Below are 17,782 nucleotides of genomic sequence, written 5' to 3' on the forward strand. Positions count from 1 at the left end.
TCCATCAGTGTCCCATCCCGTTGCATGCCATTCTCTCATTTTCTAACAGATGCATCATGCGTCAGTGGGAGCCTGAATGGTTGCAGGTGTCAGGCAACAAACTGCAGTGGCTCAAATCGATCACAAAGGCTTGGCAAACTTGATGTCAGCCTCGTCACTGGAAGGAGGTTTTGCTTACCAGATTGCGCATCGGGCATAGCACTTTCACACATGGCTTCCTCCTTCGCCCGGAGGATCCACCATTCTGTGAAGTTTGTGGCGTGTCGCTTTCAGTTTGGCATTTTGTGGCTATGTGTGTCCTGTATACTGATATTAGGGCAGCCCTTGGTCTCACTGGAGATCTGCCCACCATTCTCGCAGATACCGATACCAGTGTTATCAGAGTAGTGAAATTTTGTGAACTGTCAGGAATCATCCCTAAACTGGTGGGGAAGGGCAGCAGACTATAGTACGTTATAAACTGCTCCACATGTGGGAACAGCCTTCATTCTCACCTATGAGATTTCATGTTGAATTTTTGTCAGGGTGCTGATGACCATGATGTTGAGCGCTCCGTCAAGCCAAATAATCATCAACAACAACAACAACAACATTTACCAGCTTCGCTGTTTTTGAGACACTCATTTACGGGCTCTGGGTAATAATAATCTGCCCCTTGTCAAAGTCACTTTTCTCAATGGATTTCCCCATTTGCAGCCCATATATTTGCTATGATGATCCCCCAACCATGTCTGCTCTGCTTACATACTTTCATTAACACGTCACATGCCTGCAACACCACCAGCTAGCATAAATCATCATGGTGGGCAGTGGTCATAATGTTTTGGCATATCAGCGTATAGTTCAAACAAAGTGTGTATCACAAATCTATGCACAGCTCCGAAAGCTATTTAAATTACCCTGTATAGCTCACATGAAGCCCGCGATACCAGAAAACAACAATACTCAAATCGTCAAAGGCAGTATCCAACACTTCACTTTACTGAATACGGCTCAAATGAAGTTTGTAATGTGACAAACCCAAACCTCGCTCACGTATCTAATATTGAAAACCTCACCAACAATAGTAAACCCATATCCATCATATCTACCAATCACAGATTTATGGTTCGGTGCCACCCTCAGCATTGCGTTTGCTCGATCCATTGCATCATTGCAGAATTTGACCAGTGACAGGAGCTATTAGGACGAGTCCGGTAACAAGTGTACTGGTGGAGGCTGGAGTTCCTCCATTGAAGATCAGACGTGCACAACTGCTCGCCAGTTATGTTGCACAAATTCATAGCTCTCCTGAACATCCTAATTACCGTCGTCTTTTCCCAATCACGCTAGTTCACCTCCTGCATAGGCAGCCCAGGTCAGGGCTAATGATTGCGGTTCGTGCGCGATCGCTTCTGTATGAACCGGAGTCCATCCCTTCACCACCTCCCCTCGAGGTCCATTCATGTACACCTTCATGGGGGTAACTGTAGGCCGAAGCTTCACCTGGACCTTTCACGTGGCCCTAAGGACTCCATTAACCCTGCGGCTCTCTGCTGTCACTTCTTCTCGATTCTTGAAGTGTTCCGTGGCTCAATGGCTGATGGTAATGTTGGCTTTGCCTTTGTCCACAGAGGCCATATTGAACAGCATTCCTTGCCTGATGGCTGCAGTGTATTCACTGCAGAGCTGGTGGCCATATCTCTTGCAGTTTAGTGTATCCGTTCATGCCCCGAGAAATCATTTCTTCTGTGTGCTGACTACTTGAGCAGCCTACAATCTATCGACCAGTACTACCCTCACCATCCTTTGGTGGTGTCCGTCCAGGAGTCCATCTGGGGGTCCATCCAGGAGTCCATCAAAGCCCTGGACCGGTCCCGTCATTCAGTGGTGTTTATGTGGACCCCAGGAGACATTGGCATCCCAGGCAATGAACTTGCTGACAGGCTGGCGAAACAGGCTATGTGAAAACCGCTTCTGGAGATGGGCATCTTTGAACCTGACCTGCGTTCTGACTTACGCCGCAGGGTTTTTCAGTCGGAGATGGAATGGCATAACAGTACGCACAACAAACTGCGTGTCATTAAAGAGACTTCGAATACTGTGGAGGTCGTCCATGTGGTCATCTCGCAGGGAGTCAATTGTCCTCTGCCGGCTCCGCATTGGCCATGCTTGGGCAACCCAAAGCGACCCACAGTTACCTCCTGCGCCGTGAAGACCCACCTCAGTGTCGGAGCGGCGCCCGTTTGACAGTGGTCCACTGTCCCACTTTGATTGCCCAGTGACGAAATCTTGGGTTACTGGACTCTGACTCATTGCCGCACATTTTATCTGACAATGCCTCATTGGCTGTTTAGTTTTATGTTTTATTCATGAGGGTGGGTTTTATCATTTGATGTAAGTTTCAGCGCATGTCCTTTGTCCCTCTGTGTCCTCCACCCCAGTGCTTTTAGGGTGGAGGTTTTAATGTGTTACAGAGTGGCTGGCTTTTCCTTTTTATTCTCGTGGTCGGCCAGCCACTGTAAACTGCTTTCTTCTTTTACTCTCTTCTGTTTCTAGCATCTGTTGTTTTCTTGTCCTGTTTTGTTCCTTTTGGTGTTTTTTGCCTTTCCTTCATTATTCTGGTTTTTCCTTTCTTTCTGTTTGTGTTGTATGTCTTGTCTGTTTTATTCTCACACTTGTGACATTGTTGTATGAGAAACAAGGGACCGATGACCTCGTAGTTTGGTCCCTTCCCCCCTCCCCCCTTTTAAACCAATCCACCAATCTACCAGTCACAGTCCGGCGTAGTTACAGAACACTATCAAAACAAACTGAAAATTCATAAAAACTTGCATCACCACCAATATTGGTGTAAAAATCACACACATTGTAAACATAAATACACATGCCATACATACTACAATAAAAATAAAATAAAACTACAACAAAAAGAAAAAAAAACCTTACGAAAGCTGCTAACACACACATGTAAGCTGCCCCGCTCCACCCACCCACCAAAAGCAGCACAAAATCATAAATGTCAGCCATACCTCCAAAACACAAACACCCCTCCCCCAAACCACCTGTGCCCTCCCCACACCTACTAACCATAGTAATCACAGTAACTTCAAAAATATAAGTAAAAAAAATAACTACATTAAAAAACCCTGAAATGGAAAATCCTACCCCTCCCCCACAATCACCCCCACAAATGACACCAAGAGAATTCCCTCTCCCTTTCCTTCATCCCCCCTCCCACACACACACACTCACTCTCACAAATCTATTCAACTGACTACCGTAGGTGTATACATTTTCACAGCAGCCCTCAATAACCTCTGAAATGGACAAAAATTAGGGCAGCTAAGTGTAGTCAGGAGGTTAGAAGGGGGTGGGAAGGGGCAAAGAGGAAAACGAGAGAAGTAAACAGACTGTTAGTTTGTAGGTGGAGAAGAAGATTGTGCAGGGAGCAGGGAAGGTGATAGATGTGTGAAAGACAGTGACTAACGAAGGTTAAGGCCAGGGGGGTTACAGGAATATGGGACATATTGGAGCGAGAGTTCCCTCCTGTGCAATTCAGTAAAGCTGGTGTCGGTAGGAATGATCCAGATGGTGCAGGCTGTGAAGCAGTCACTGAAGTGAAGAAGGTTGTGTTGGGCAGTGTATCCAGTGACTGGGTGGTCCAGCTGCCTCATGGCCATTGACTGTTAGGGGGTCATTCATGCGGACAGACAGCTTGTTGGTTGGCATGCCCACTTATAATGGAGCACAGTGGTTGCAGCTTAACTTCTAGATCGCGTGACTGTTGTGGCAGTTGGCAGGAGGCAATTCGGAGCAGAGGTAGAGCAGTGCTACCTATGAAAGCAGTCGTGATTTACAAGCTAAACTGCAATCACAGTGCTGCGTACTCTGTGGACATGACAACCAACAAGCTATCTGTTCCCATGAATGGCCGCAGACAAATTGTGGCCAAGAGGTAGCTGGACACCTAGTCTCTGAGCACACTGTCCAACACAGCCTTCTTCACTTTAATGACTGCTTCACAGCTTGCACCATCTAGGTCATTCCTACTAACACCAGCTTTTCTGAATTACACAGATGAGAACTCTCCTGCGTTCTTGTAACCTCCTGGCCTCAACCTTCATTAGTCACCGCTCATTTCCCAACTAGTCTAGGGAAGGCTGAAAGTTGGAAGAAATATGTAGAGGACCACAGAGTAAGCAGCAATTTATGCTGTTTGCTGACAATACTGTCATTACAGTACAGTGTCATCGTTGAGTGACTGTAGGAGGATACAAGATAACAGACAAAATGTGTAGTAGGTTTCATGGATGGCAGCTCAATCTAAATGCAAAAAAGTAAGTTAATGCAGATGAGTAGACAAAATAATCGCATAATGTTCAAATACAGTATTAGTAGTGTGCTGCTTGATACAACCACATAGATTAAATATCTAGACATAATATTGGAAATAGAACGATCATGTAAGGATGGTAGTAAGGAAGGTGAGGGATCAGTTAAGTTTGATGGGAGAAATTTGGGGAAGTGTGGTCCATCTGTAAAGGAAACCACATACAGAACATTAGTGCAAACAATTCTTGAATACTGCTCTAGTGTTTGTGATCCTCACCAGGTCAGATTAAAGGAAGACATTGAATCAGTTAGAGGTGTTCTGCTTAATTTAGTACCATTAGGTTCGACCAACATGCCAGTATTATGGAGGTGCTCTGTGAACTCAAATGGGAGTCCCTGGGGGGAAGGAACTTCTTTTCGCGAAACCCTGTTGAGAACATTTAGAGAAGCAGCATTTAAAGTTGGTTGTAGAGTGAATCAGTCGTGACTAATGTAGGTTTCGCATAAGAACAATGAGAGTAAGGTATGAGAAATTGGTATGTAGGCATATATAGGGTAGTTTTCCTATCCCTCCATTTGTGAGTGGAACAGGAAAGGAAATGACTGGTAGTGGTCCAAGGTGTCTTATGACATGCATCATGTTTCGGAGTGTGGATGTAGATGTAGATGTGTGGGCAGGAACTACCGAGGATAATGTTGTCACCAGAAAAAATAAATCTGGCAATCCATGGGTCGAAGTGAGAAATGTTAAGATTCCTAAATTTGGAAGGAAAGCAAGAATGGTCCCTAAAATGGAAACAGGAAGAGATTCAGCTTATGCTAAGACCCATCATTGTAGGTCATTCTGCAACCATTTTTATAAAATAGTTGACAGCATTTTACTGAACAAACTAATAACTGTAATGTATCATCGCTTTTATCTCCAGCTGGGTGGTACTCAACCAGATAAGTCATGTGTAGAACATGTGGTTTTATAAAGTTGGTTGACGTTTTGATGATATTTGACACTATCATCCATGGAGATTGGTATGTGCAATGTCACCAAAAGAGGCAACTAGAAAATAAGTTTTTTGTTTAATTCTGAGGCAGCCAAAGTGAGCTATAATTTGGAAGCTCCTGTATCTACATCTATACTCTGCAAATCAGTGTATCTACCCATATGACTAGATCACAGTATGTACAGATAATGTAGCTCCAGTAGGCTAGCTGTTTTTGTTGTTGGCTTTAGGGGGTCAGTGACAAAATGAATAGTGTCATTTCAAAATCTTTTGAAGGGCCGATGATAGTAGCATAATATAAAACAAAGTTGAAGACAATGTTCAGCAAAAGAAGAGGGAGTAAATGAAGATAAGATATGAGGTACAGTACTGCAAGAAGAATTTAACAGAGCAGTGAAAGACCAAAGTCAAAAAGAGACCCCTGTAGTAGAAGACGTATACTCAGAAATATTGAGATTTAAATGTGATGGTATTGAAGCCATTAGATTAGGTAGTGAGACACGAAAAGCATTAGAAGAGTTTTGCTATATGGGCAGCAAAATAAATGACAGTGGCTGAAATAGAGAGTATATAAACTGCCGACTGGTAGTTGCAAGAAAAGCATTTCTGAGAAGGAGAAATTTGTTAACATCTAAAATAAATGTAAGTTCTAGGAAGACATGTCTAAAGGTACCTGTGTGAAGTGCCTTGTTGTACGAAGGTGAAATGTGGACAACAAGTAGTTTAGACAAAAATGGAATATAAAAGAAACTTTCGAGAAATGATGCTACAGGAAAATGTTAAAAATTAGTGAGTAAAGTGAACAGCTAAAGTGGAGGTACTGTATCGAATTGAGGAAAAGTAAATTTGTGACCTAACTTGACTGAAAGGAGAGAGAACCATACAATAAGATCAGAAAATCTGTAAATAGTGCTGACACCATCATTTGAGCTATACAGTGTAACTTGAAAGACTTATACCAATACAAAAATCATTAAACAATTTGCACTATAAAAAAAGGAAGGCCAATACACATTGCAAAAACTGATGAATGTCTGTATTGACAACATCAGCTGACCTGTATAGCACAAAACACCAATACTGACACAGAGAGGCCAAAACTTACACACACACACACACACACACACACACACACACACACACACACACACACACACACACACACAAATAAATAATAAACAAATGTGAACATAACTGAGAATTGAACTTAGCAGATGCCAAATTCCCCATGCATGAAAGACTGAGACTCATTGACACAGATAATGTAAAAAAAAAAAAAAAAAAAAAGCCTGCCATCCATTCCCATTTAACTTACAAGCTGGAGCCTGTATGTATAACTTTATAAACACCTGAAAGATATAATACTCATGTGGAATATTTTCTGCCAACAGTACTCATAAAGATGAGCCTGTAGGTCAGAATACAATCTTCTACCTCTCCAAACATCAGATTTTAAAGTTCCTCAGTGTCACTTAATAGCATTAGTACAGGCCTCAGTGTCACTGTCTTTAAATTCAGTATTGTGGTTCCCAACATGGCGATTATGTCCCCTGCTGTTCAACCCCTTATAGGAAACGATTTTTATGCCTCTCTGATACATATACCTCTAGTAAAGATGTCAAAACATGTTTACTGTGATTTTCAACAACCTGAAAAAAATCATCATTACTACTCTCAGTAGAAATAACGGCCCCAAAGCCACAAAGTCCAACAACTTTATGGCTCGCTACCACTCTTCTTCTTACCAGAGCTCAACTCATCTACTTCCATTATCACCCCTCGACCTGCTAATGATCCACTATACCTAATGAATTCCTCGCAGACATTTTTACAGAACAAAAACTGATCAGTTACTGTACTTTTCGGAAACACACGTTAAACTGAGGAGTTGTAACAAAAATAGTACATCAGTTTAACTATAACATAAAGGCTGAATCTTGAAGCCTCAAACCACATTTTGTGCCTGATGGACCGCCACATATTATTCTGATGACACCATCACATGTAGACGTTTGAAGAATGTTGACAGCAAACCTTTGTCAATCTCATTTTGTTGCCACATATCTGACATTTAGAAAGTTCCGTACTGTCTCCTAACATTTGAAAAAAAAAAAAAAAAAAAAAAATTCACATCGTATTCCATACATTCCATCTCACTCCACAGCATTCAGCTATTGCATATTAATTTTGGTTCCATGTTGCAAAAAATACGCGGTATGTTCAAAACCAAAATAACCAACTAATCAAACCAGTCATGTACCTTATATTATGTACATTATAAGAAAGAAGGGTATGTACCATAGAAATAAAAGAGAAGATACATGTGTCACACAACTATAAGACGACATAACATTGATCACTAAAAGGGGTTACCACACTGAACAGAAGTTTAATTTACGAAAATAAAATTTGTTTACCTCCAATTCAAAATAAATGTAAATCGCACACATACTTCACTGTTCATGTTAATTGTAATCACAGTTTTCTCCAGTTTCTGAGACATCCGTAGATATTTAATCTTTGGACACTTAAAAGCTTCACATTGCAAACAAATGACATCACACTTGATGTCATGGCTCAAACCCAATGAGTGGTATCAAATGCTAGAGTTGATCAAAGTGAAGAGGCTTGCAGTACATAGGCTAATATGGAGACTGCATCAAAGTAGTCTTTAGACTGAAAATCACAACCTCAACAGCTGCTATTACGTGTATATGATAAGGACAGCAATTGCTAGAGGAATTATGTGGTACTGGTTGCACTAGTGTCTTGTGTGGTACTTCCTTCTGGAGTTGCACTACACTTTCGCAGAACCCTCCCCGCAGATCACCATCTGTGCAACTGATTTCATGTGTTCACATGATTTCATACCACTTCGTAATTAGCTCTAGATTTTTATTACTAATATTGTAATTTGAGCCTGTCAATATTGCCTTTGTTATAGGAAGTATCTTTGCATTTATCCAAAGTTTAAAGTGAGTTCCCATTCATTATACGAAGTGAAATCCCAAGGTCATCATGTATTTACTTAGTCATCCAGTGATGATACTGTCCTGTAGACAACAGCATTATCAACAAACAGTATGTTACTGCTTCTGAAACTATTTAATGAATTGTGTATGAGTATTGAGAATTCTAGTTATCCTGTAATGCTTTCCTGTTACACACCCAATTTTGCTTTCACTCTTGCTGCACAAGTGCTGTGTAACATACTGTGTTCTGTTAGTCAAACATTCTTCAAGTCGTCATGTGTTTGTGAAGAGGGCACCACGTACTACCTCAGACATCAACTGTCAATGTTGTACAATGTTGAAAATCTAGGAGGTGAAATGCACCTATTATTTGCAAGATACTGTGTGAAAAAGTTGACCGAGTAGTTTTTCCTGAATTCAATCAGACTAGTTGACAGAACCTTCTCTTTGCCCAAGGAACGTTTTAAAGTTAGAGCTTAGAATGTGCTCTAAGATTCTGCAACAGACTGACCGTAAAAATATTGGTGTGGCATTCTATGCATGCATTCTTTCACCATTTTTACAAACATGAGTGATGTACAGTCTTCTCCAGTGGGACTGTTCACTGCTCCAGTTGTGTCTCAACAAAAACAATGTGTGTGTGTGTGTGTGTGTGTGTGTGTATGCATTTTTAAGTGTGGAATTTCAGTTTTTTCTTTCTGTATGTTGTCTTCAATTTGAACACCCTACTGGTGTTGGAATTTCCTAGAATTTTCAGATATTTTGCCTGGATCTGGCTGTGAAAATTGTTGTGGACATCGTGCATAGTCCCCCACCCCCACCCCCCACCCCCAGCAATTCTCCAAATGGTCCAATTAAATCGAGATGCATCCTAGCCCTCTTTGATTACCATCCTTGATACATGTTTACCTAACTAGAATATTAGAATATTCTGTATATGTGCGGATGGATATGTGTGTGTGCGTGAGTGTATACCTGTCCTTTTTTCCCCCCTAAGGTAAGTCTTTCTGCTCCAGGGATTGGAATGACTCCTTACCCTCTCCCTTAAAACCCACATCATTTCGCCTTTCCTTCTCCTTCCCTCTTCCCTGATGAAGCAACTGTGGGTTGCGAAAGCTTGAATTTTGTGTGTGTGTGTTTGTTTGTGTGTGTATCAACATATGAACGCTTTCGTTTGGTAGGTTAAATCATCTTTGTTTTTAGATATATTACAAAAAGAAGTGTCTCCCAGTACTCTTGTGTTTGGGATTGGCGAGGTCAATAGGTGAAGTCTTCTGTCATTCAGCTAGTATTGTGAAGTTTTGAAAATCATAAGACTAGCCATTATTGTAGGCAGTGTAGCTATATTCACAAAAAGTAATATGCTAATATTTGGTAGTGTAGACCTTATAAATAATATGGAATTACCATTGTGCGGCATATTCTTAACTAGGTTTTTTCAATATGTTAATTCTACAAAAACTTGTACCTCGCGAAGCTATTACTCTCATTATGTTCAATATTTGATAAAGTATTTAATTTTCAAATAAATTATGTTTCAGGAATAAGGATGAAAATGAACAGGATTTGGAAGATATAGATGATGAAAATGATTCAACAAAGAAGAAAAGGGTAAAGAAGGAGAAGAAAAAACACAAAGATGGTGGTGATCGTGAGACTGATAGTGATGAAGATGAATCAGGAAAGAAGAAGAAGGTAAAAAAGGAGAAAAAGAAACAGAAGGACGATGATGACGACGACCACGAGGGAGACAGTGTCGATAAAAAGCTAGAGAACCTGCATATCGATACAGAACATGCAGGAAAAAAGCAGCCTAAGGTAAAAGTTTTCAGAACATTAAGGTCCATTTTTTCAATGACTGAAAACACACACACACACACACACACACACACACACACACACACACACACACAAAAACAGATTGTTTAAAGATGTGTAACATTGAGATTGGTTGAAAATGTGTGATGTTATACAATGGACTGAAAAGAGTTTCTTAGAAATCTGTATTGAAAAACGACTTTTTTTGCAGTGCTGTGAACTTTGCACATTAGTACTGATTCATGTACGTGTCCCTCTGTTAGTTACTCTTACGCTTTTTCTTCTTAGCTTTTTGTGAGTGGACGATAAGTGGTTGCACTGTTGAGAATTTCTTTCATCTGTCTACACTTTTTCTTCCAACGGAGCTTTGAATAAAAGATAATTCCACATCAAGTGGTCTAATTTTAGAAATGGACCCCACTGGACAATATCATATTTTGTTGTAATTTTGTGTGCTGATTTACTAAATGACCAAAGGAAGATTTACAAATTTTTATGTGTAAAATGTAATACTTTGTGTGTAGGGACCTCTTTAAGTGAAAGGTGCGCAAATGGTGCGGCGACATTTCAATAATTTTCAGAGTGCTGTAATTCACTGGATAATTGTGATAAAGCTGCAAAATGTGGCAAGGTAGTCAGATAGTTTGTGTTGTGCACTTTCTGTAAGTTTTATGTCTTTTTGGCTCACTATTTTTGCTCAGAGTGCCATAGAAAGGAGTCAGTAAATTTTGCCATGACAAAATTTCTCCCAAGTTGAAATACCTTGATATCTGTATGTAGGCTAGTTAGTTTAAAAGAAATCCTCTTTTTTGACCTTAATGCCTAGTAGCTTGATTATCGCTTTTCGGGTTATAGTTCTTGGGACTGATGAATGAATGTACCCAAAAATAGATTTGCTACAAAAGTAATTTTTGAACCCTTTATTTCAAAAGGGATACCTAATGCATACTTGCTTTAATTACTGTTTGAAAGAACATCTTTTTCTCCACAAAATAGTCAGTTTCCAATAATGGTTTTTACTGTAAAGGTCAGTAATTATCCATTAAAGTTTGTCATGCAAATCAATGGTTAGGAGGGTACAAGTTGTGTTTCCCCATGTATTTTATGTAGGGAGGGGGGGGGGGGGGGGAGAGAGAGAGAGAGAGAGAGAGAGAGAGAAAGAGAGAGAGAGAGTGTTCCACCAATAACCTATCAGAGATGGTGGTATGAACATAAACAAGAAAAAAAAAACCTAGTAAACATGGTTTTTGAAATGCATACTGGAAGAGCTATAAACACTACTTCATCTTTGATACTGAGGGAGATATCTCTTCTCCTGAATAAGTGCTCATAGCTCTTAAGGTATGCATTTTAGATTCCATATTTAATGGACCTCTTGTCTTGTTTTGGTTTGCACTGCTACTTCTGAAAGTGTATTGGGGTTTTGTTTCAGCGTATGTATCTATCAAAACACATGGCAGGGACTTGCCTGTTACCTGAGTTACCTGGGTTTTCTGAATTTATCTTGCAGTTTTAATTTTTGTGATGAAAAATGCTTTAGTAAGGTGCTAATACAAATTTTAGGTTACAAAACAGCTCAATCTCTTATCACAACCTTTACATGGCTTTCACATTCATTTGCTTTGCGTTTTATCTACCACATTTTCAACTTCTATATTAAAGATCACTCTGCCACCACAGCTATGCTGTGAAGGGTATTCAGTCTCGTACTGTAGCCATTTGTAGTGTCTGAAAACAGTCATAGTGTTGCTTCTGTCACTACCAGTAAGTAAAAAACTAGCCTCTTCATCACCAAAGGCCACACTCAAAAGCCAGACAAGTTCACCATAGGTTGGGAACTTGTTCCAAGTTCTCAGCTCTGATAGTGGTTACTGGGTTGCTTATAACTGTTCCCAAGCCTTGCGTAGGTTTCTTAAACAAGTTGTGAAGCATTTGGGGGATTTGGCAGTTTTTTCTAAGCCTCATGTTTCAGTATCATTATGGTTCCAAAACTGATGTATTTACATTAATGTAAAAACAGCATTAGTGTTGCAGTGATTTAAATTTTTTGTCAATGGGAGGAATGCCAGGCTAAGGACGGCAGCGAAGCTTATCCACCCTGGTACCTCGGATGTACGAGAGTTAATGGGGAATCTTTCTTGTCAATGAAACCTCAGTTTTTTGTGGAGCATTTAGAGGACAAGTTTGGGGAGGTGGAGGGCTTGTCCAAAATGTTGTCAGGGTTGGTGTTGATCAAAACAGCATGCTCTGCCCAGTCATGGGCATTACTTGCCTGTGACTAGCTGTGGGATATTTCTGTTTCCATCACACCCCATAAGAGCTTAAATGTGGTCCAGGATATCATATTTCACAGGAACCTTCTTTTGCTGTCTGACGATGAGCTACGCGCCAATTTAGAGTGGCTAGGTGTCTGTTTTGTCCAGTGTGTGGGGTCTGAGGGATAATCAGGTTTCCACTGATGCCTTCATCTTGGCCTTCGAGGGTGATCCATTACCACAGAAGGTCAAGGTGCTGGGCTGCCGCTGTGACATAAAGCCGTATATCCCTCCCCTGATGCAGTGCTTTAAGTGCTGGAAGTTCGGCCATATGTCTTCCCGCTGTACTTCCAGCGTCACCTGTTGGCACTGTGGACGTCTTTCACATCCCAATACTCCCTGTGCCCTACCTCCCATCTGTGTCAATTGTGGAGAGCACCATTCGCCTTGCTCGCCAGACTGCAGCATTCTCCAGAAAGAAAGAAAAATAATGGAATAGCAGACCCTGGACCGACAGACCTGCACTGAGGCTAAGAGAAAATATGAGAGGCTACATCCTGTGCATATTGCGTCAACGTATGCTGCCGCTATGACAATGATTCTACCATCTTCTGTTCTGCTGCATACAGTTGGCTGTTAGAGCTGTCAGACTCCACCTGCCCCCTTGATGGTAGGAGGGGGGCCACTTCCCTACCTGTTGCTCCTGCACAACCTACTTCAGGAGCAACACCTCCCCCCCCCCCCCCCCCCCCCCGCTCCCTTTCTCAGCCAGAGAAGCGTAAGTCTTCTTCGGCTCCTCTCTCCAGGAAGGGATCCCTTGGGTGACTCCCTTCCCAGTTTCCGACCAGTGGCAAAGCTGACACCCGCCAGTGGCTGAAGGAACCACAGGTAGCTGGTCGTAGGCCTTCACAGTCCTCCTCAGTCCCTGAGAATCAGTGAAGCCCTCCCAGCCGGACAAACCTAGAGGAGCAGCGAGATAAACCTAAAAAGAAAAAGACCCCCAAGAACCAGCACTACCCACAAGCTCTGTGTCTGAGGATGAGGTGGAGATTCTGGTGTCCGCTGAAGACCTAGATCTCTCTGGGCACTCAGACACAATGAATGTCTATCACACAAGTACTCATCTGGTGGCAGCAGGTGACCCTGAGGTATAGACTGCCTCATAGTGTTTCATGCCTTCCGAGTCTCACGATCACATAATCCTGCAGTGGAACTGCGGCAGTTTTTTCCACTACCTGGCTGAGCTAAGGCAACTGTTAAGCTTTACACCTGCTTTCTGCGTTGTCCTCCAGGAAACCTGGTTCCCGGCATTGCCGACCCCTGCCCTCCGCAGCTATAAGGGATATTACAGGAACCATTGCAACTATAATAGAGTATCAGGCGGAGTTTGCGTCTATGTCCTGAACTCAGTATGTAGTGAACATGGGCCACTTCAAATCCCTCTTGGAGCTGTGGCTGTCAGGATAAGGACGGTGCAGGAAATAACTGTCTACATTGTATATCTTCCTCCAGATGGTGCAGTACCCCTGAATGTATTGGCTACACTGATTGATCAATTCCCTAAACCTTTCCTACTTTTGAGAAATTTTAACAAGCATAACCCCTTGTGGGGTGATGCCATGCTTACTGGCCGAGGTAGGGAGTATGAAAATTTACTGTCACAACTTGACGTCTGCCTCTTAAATACAGGTGCCCCCACACATTTCAGTGTGGCACATGGCACATATTCGGCCATTGATCTCACGGTTTGCAGTTCTGGCCTTCCCCCATCCATCCACTGGAGAGCACATGACAACCTGTGTGGTATTGCCCACTTCCCCATCTTCCTGTCATTCCCCCGGTGTCATGCCCACAGACGCGTACCCAGATGGGCTTTAAACAAGGCAGACTGGGAAGCTTTCACCTCTACTGTCAACACTGAATTTCCCCCACATGGTGCCATCGATGTTGTCGTCGATGTTGTCGTTGAGCTGGTCACTACAGCGATGGTTTCTGTGGCGGAAAACGCGATCCCTCATTCTTTAGGGTGCCCCGGCGAAAGACAGTCCCTTTGTGGGTACCAGAAGTCGCTGAGGCAATTAAACAGCATCGGCGAGCTCTACAGCGACATAAGCGGCACACTTCCCTAGAGCACCTAGAGAGCCTTTAAGCAGCTCCGTGCCTGCATTCGCCAGCTTATAAAACGACGGAAACAGGAGTGTTGGAAGAGGTATTTGTTGATCATTGGGTGCCATACGTCACCTTCCCAAGCCTGAATGAAGATCAGATGTCTTTTTGGGTATCGGACTCCAACAGGTGTCCCTGGCATTAACATCAATGGCATGTTGTGTACTGACACAAACGCGATTGCCGAGCACATTGCTGAGCACTATGCTTGAGCCTCTGCATCGGAGAACTACTCCCAGCCTTTCGCACCCTTAAACGGCGGATGGAAAGGAAACTCCTCCCATTCACTACACGCCACAGTGAACCCAATAATGTCCCATTTACAGAGTGGGAGCTCCTCAGTGCCCTTGCACATTGCCCCGACACAGCTCCTAGGCTAGATAGAATCCACAGTCAGATGATTAAACATCTCCCATATGACTACAAGCGACACCTCCTCACCATCTTCAACCAGATCTGGTGCAATGGCATCTTTCCATTGTAGTGGTGGAGAGCACCATAATTCCAGTGCTCAAACCCAGTCAAAACCCACTTGATGTGGATAGCTACTGGCCCATCAGCCTCACCAGCTTTCTTTGTAAGTTGTTGGAACGAATGGTGTGTCAGAGGTTGTGTTGGATCCTGGAGTCATGTGGCAAACTGGCTCCATGTCAGGGTGGCTTCCGGCAGGGTCACTCTACAACTTATAATCTTGTGTCCCTCGAGTCTACCATCTGAACAGCCTTTTCCAGATGCCAAAATCTGATTTCAGTCTTTTTTTTTTGACTTATGTAAAGGATACAGCACAACCTGGTGACATCATATCCTTGCCACATTGTATGAGGGGGGGGTCTCTGGGGCTCACACCCGGTTTTTATCCAAAACTTCCTTTTGCTCTGTACTTTCCATGTCCAAGGTGGTGCCTCCCATAGTTCTCCCCATATTCAGAAGAATGGCGTTCTGCAGGTCTCCGTATTGAGTGTCTTTCTATTTTTAGTAGCTATTAATGGTTTAGCAGCAGCTGTAGGGCTGTCCATCTCACCTTCTCTGTATGCGGATGACTTCTGCATTTCGTACTGCTCCTCCAGTACTTGTGGTGCTGAGTGATACCTACAGGGAGCCATCCATAAGGCACAGGCATGGGCTCTAGCCCACGGCTTCCAGTTTTCAGCTGCGAAGTTGTGTGTCGTGCATTTCTGTCAGTGTCACACCGTTCATCCAGAAACAGAACTTTACGTCGATGACAATCCACTCACTGTAGTGGAGACATATCGATTCTTAGGACTGGTCTTAGACACCAGATTAATTTGGCTACCTCACCTTCGTCAACTTAAACAGAAGTGCTGGAAGCACCTTAATGCCCTCTGCTGCCTGAGCAACACCAACTGGGGTGCAGATCGCTCTACGCTGCTGCAGCTCTACAGAGCCCTTGTTCAATCCTGCCTTGACTATGAGAGTCTGGTTTATGGTTTAGCGGTGCCCTCATCATTGCATTTACTTGACCCAGTGCACTACTGTGGGGTTCGCCTAGCGACGAGAGCTTTTAGAACGAGTCCGGTGACCAGTGTCCTGGTGGAGGCCGGATTCTCTCCATTGAAGGTTAGGCGTCCGCAACTGCTCACCAGTTATCTTGCACATGTTCGTAGTTCTCCTGCGCATCTGAATTACCATCTCCTTTCCCCAACCACAGCGGTTCATCTCCCTCGTCGGTGGCCTAGGTCAGGGCTTACGATTGTGGTTCACATCTGGTCCCTTCTGTCTGAACTGGAGTCCTTCCCATTACCACTTCTCCTCGAGGTCCATTCACGTACACCCTCCATGGTGTACACCTAGGCCGCATATTCTTCTGGGCCTTTCGCATGGCCTTAAGGACTCCGTTAACCCTGCGGCTCTCCGCTATCACTTCCTCTTGGTTCTCGACATGTACTGGGATCATGAATGGTTTACACCGATGACTCGATGGCTGATGGTCACACAGGCTTTGCGTATATTCATGGACGACATATTGAACAGCACTCTTTGCCAGATGGCTGCAGTGTTTCCTTTTTAGAGCTGACGGCTATATCTCGTGCTCTTGAGCACATCCCCGCATGCCCTGATGAGTCATTTCTTCTGAGTACTGAATCCCTGAGCAACCTACAAGCTATTGACCAATGCTACCCTTGCCATCCCTTGGTAGCGTCCATTCAGGAGTCCATGTGTGACCTGGAATGGTCCCGTCATTCAGTGGTGTTTGTGTGAACCCCTGGACACGTTGGAATCCCAGACAAAAAACTTGCCGACAGACTGGCCAAACAGACTACGCGGAAACCGCTTCTGGAGATGGGCATCTTCGAAACTGACCTGTGTTCTGCCTTATGCCGCAGGGTTTTTCGGCTTTGGGAGGTGGAATGGCATAACAGTACGCACAAAACAACCTGCGTGCCATTAAGGAGACTACGAATGTGTGGAAGTCTTCCATGTGGTCGTCTCGCAGGGAATCAGTTGTCCTCTGTTGTCTCTGTGTTGCTGTGGCTCACAAATGACGGTCGTCCACTTCTTGCTGGACTGCCCACTTTTAGCCATTCTGCGGCAGACTTTTAACTTTCCCAGCACCCTACCTTTGGTGTTGGGCGATAATGTCTCAACAGCAACTTAAGTTCTACATTTTATTTGTGAGGGTGGGTTTTTTCATTTGATCTAAGTTTTAGCGCATGTCCTTTGTCCCTCTGTGTCCTCCACCAAAGTCCTTTTAAGGTGGAGGTTTTAATGTGTTGCAGAGTGGCTGGCTTCTCCTTTTTATTCTCATGGTCAGCCAGCCATGGTAATCTGATCTCTTGTTTTGATCTCTTCTACATGTTTCTTGTGTGTCTCTGTGGTTTTCTTGTCCAGTTTTGTCCATTTTAGTGTTTGTTGCCCTTCTGTTATTCTTGTGGTTTTCTCCTATCTTCCAGCTGTGTTTTGTATGTCTCGATTATTTTACTCCCACTCTTGTGGAATTATTTTAATCGGAATGAGGGATCAATGACCTAGCAGTTTGCTTCCTCCCCGCCCCTCTTTAAACCAACACTCTTTTCACTTCAAGTTTTGTCTACTTTAACCTATCTCTCAGACACACAAAATTCTATTGAGATTTTTTACTAGACCAACACCTTGATGCCAATGTGGGAAAATGAATTTTCTCACCATGAGTAAAAGTTTGCATTTTTTTTCTTTCCAGTCTGACAACAGCTGAGTAAACAACCGTTTCATGCACTCTTTTGTACCTTTTTCTGCTGGTTGCTGCCACTCATCAGGTTGG

At 43.1% G+C, this 17,782-nt stretch overlaps 1 protein-coding gene across 2 annotated transcripts in view; it reads left to right on the forward strand.

Annotated features, from left to right (window-relative positions):
- Positions 1 to 17,782, forward strand: part of LOC124790017 (eukaryotic translation initiation factor 5B) — a 434,617-nt gene that overhangs the window by 21,724 nt on the left and 395,111 nt on the right. For both annotated transcript variants that reach the window (XM_047257568.1, XM_047257567.1), the window contains exon 3: positions 9,826 to 10,102. In XM_047257568.1, the coding sequence (XP_047113524.1) occupies positions 9,826 to 10,102 (277 nt within the window). The remainder of the gene's footprint in view (positions 1 to 9,825; positions 10,103 to 17,782) is intronic.

The sequence above is a fragment of the Schistocerca piceifrons genome, chromosome 3 (assembly GCF_021461385.2).
Source record: "Schistocerca piceifrons isolate TAMUIC-IGC-003096 chromosome 3, iqSchPice1.1, whole genome shotgun sequence".
NCBI classification, from domain to species: domain Eukaryota; kingdom Metazoa; phylum Arthropoda; class Insecta; order Orthoptera; family Acrididae; genus Schistocerca; species Schistocerca piceifrons.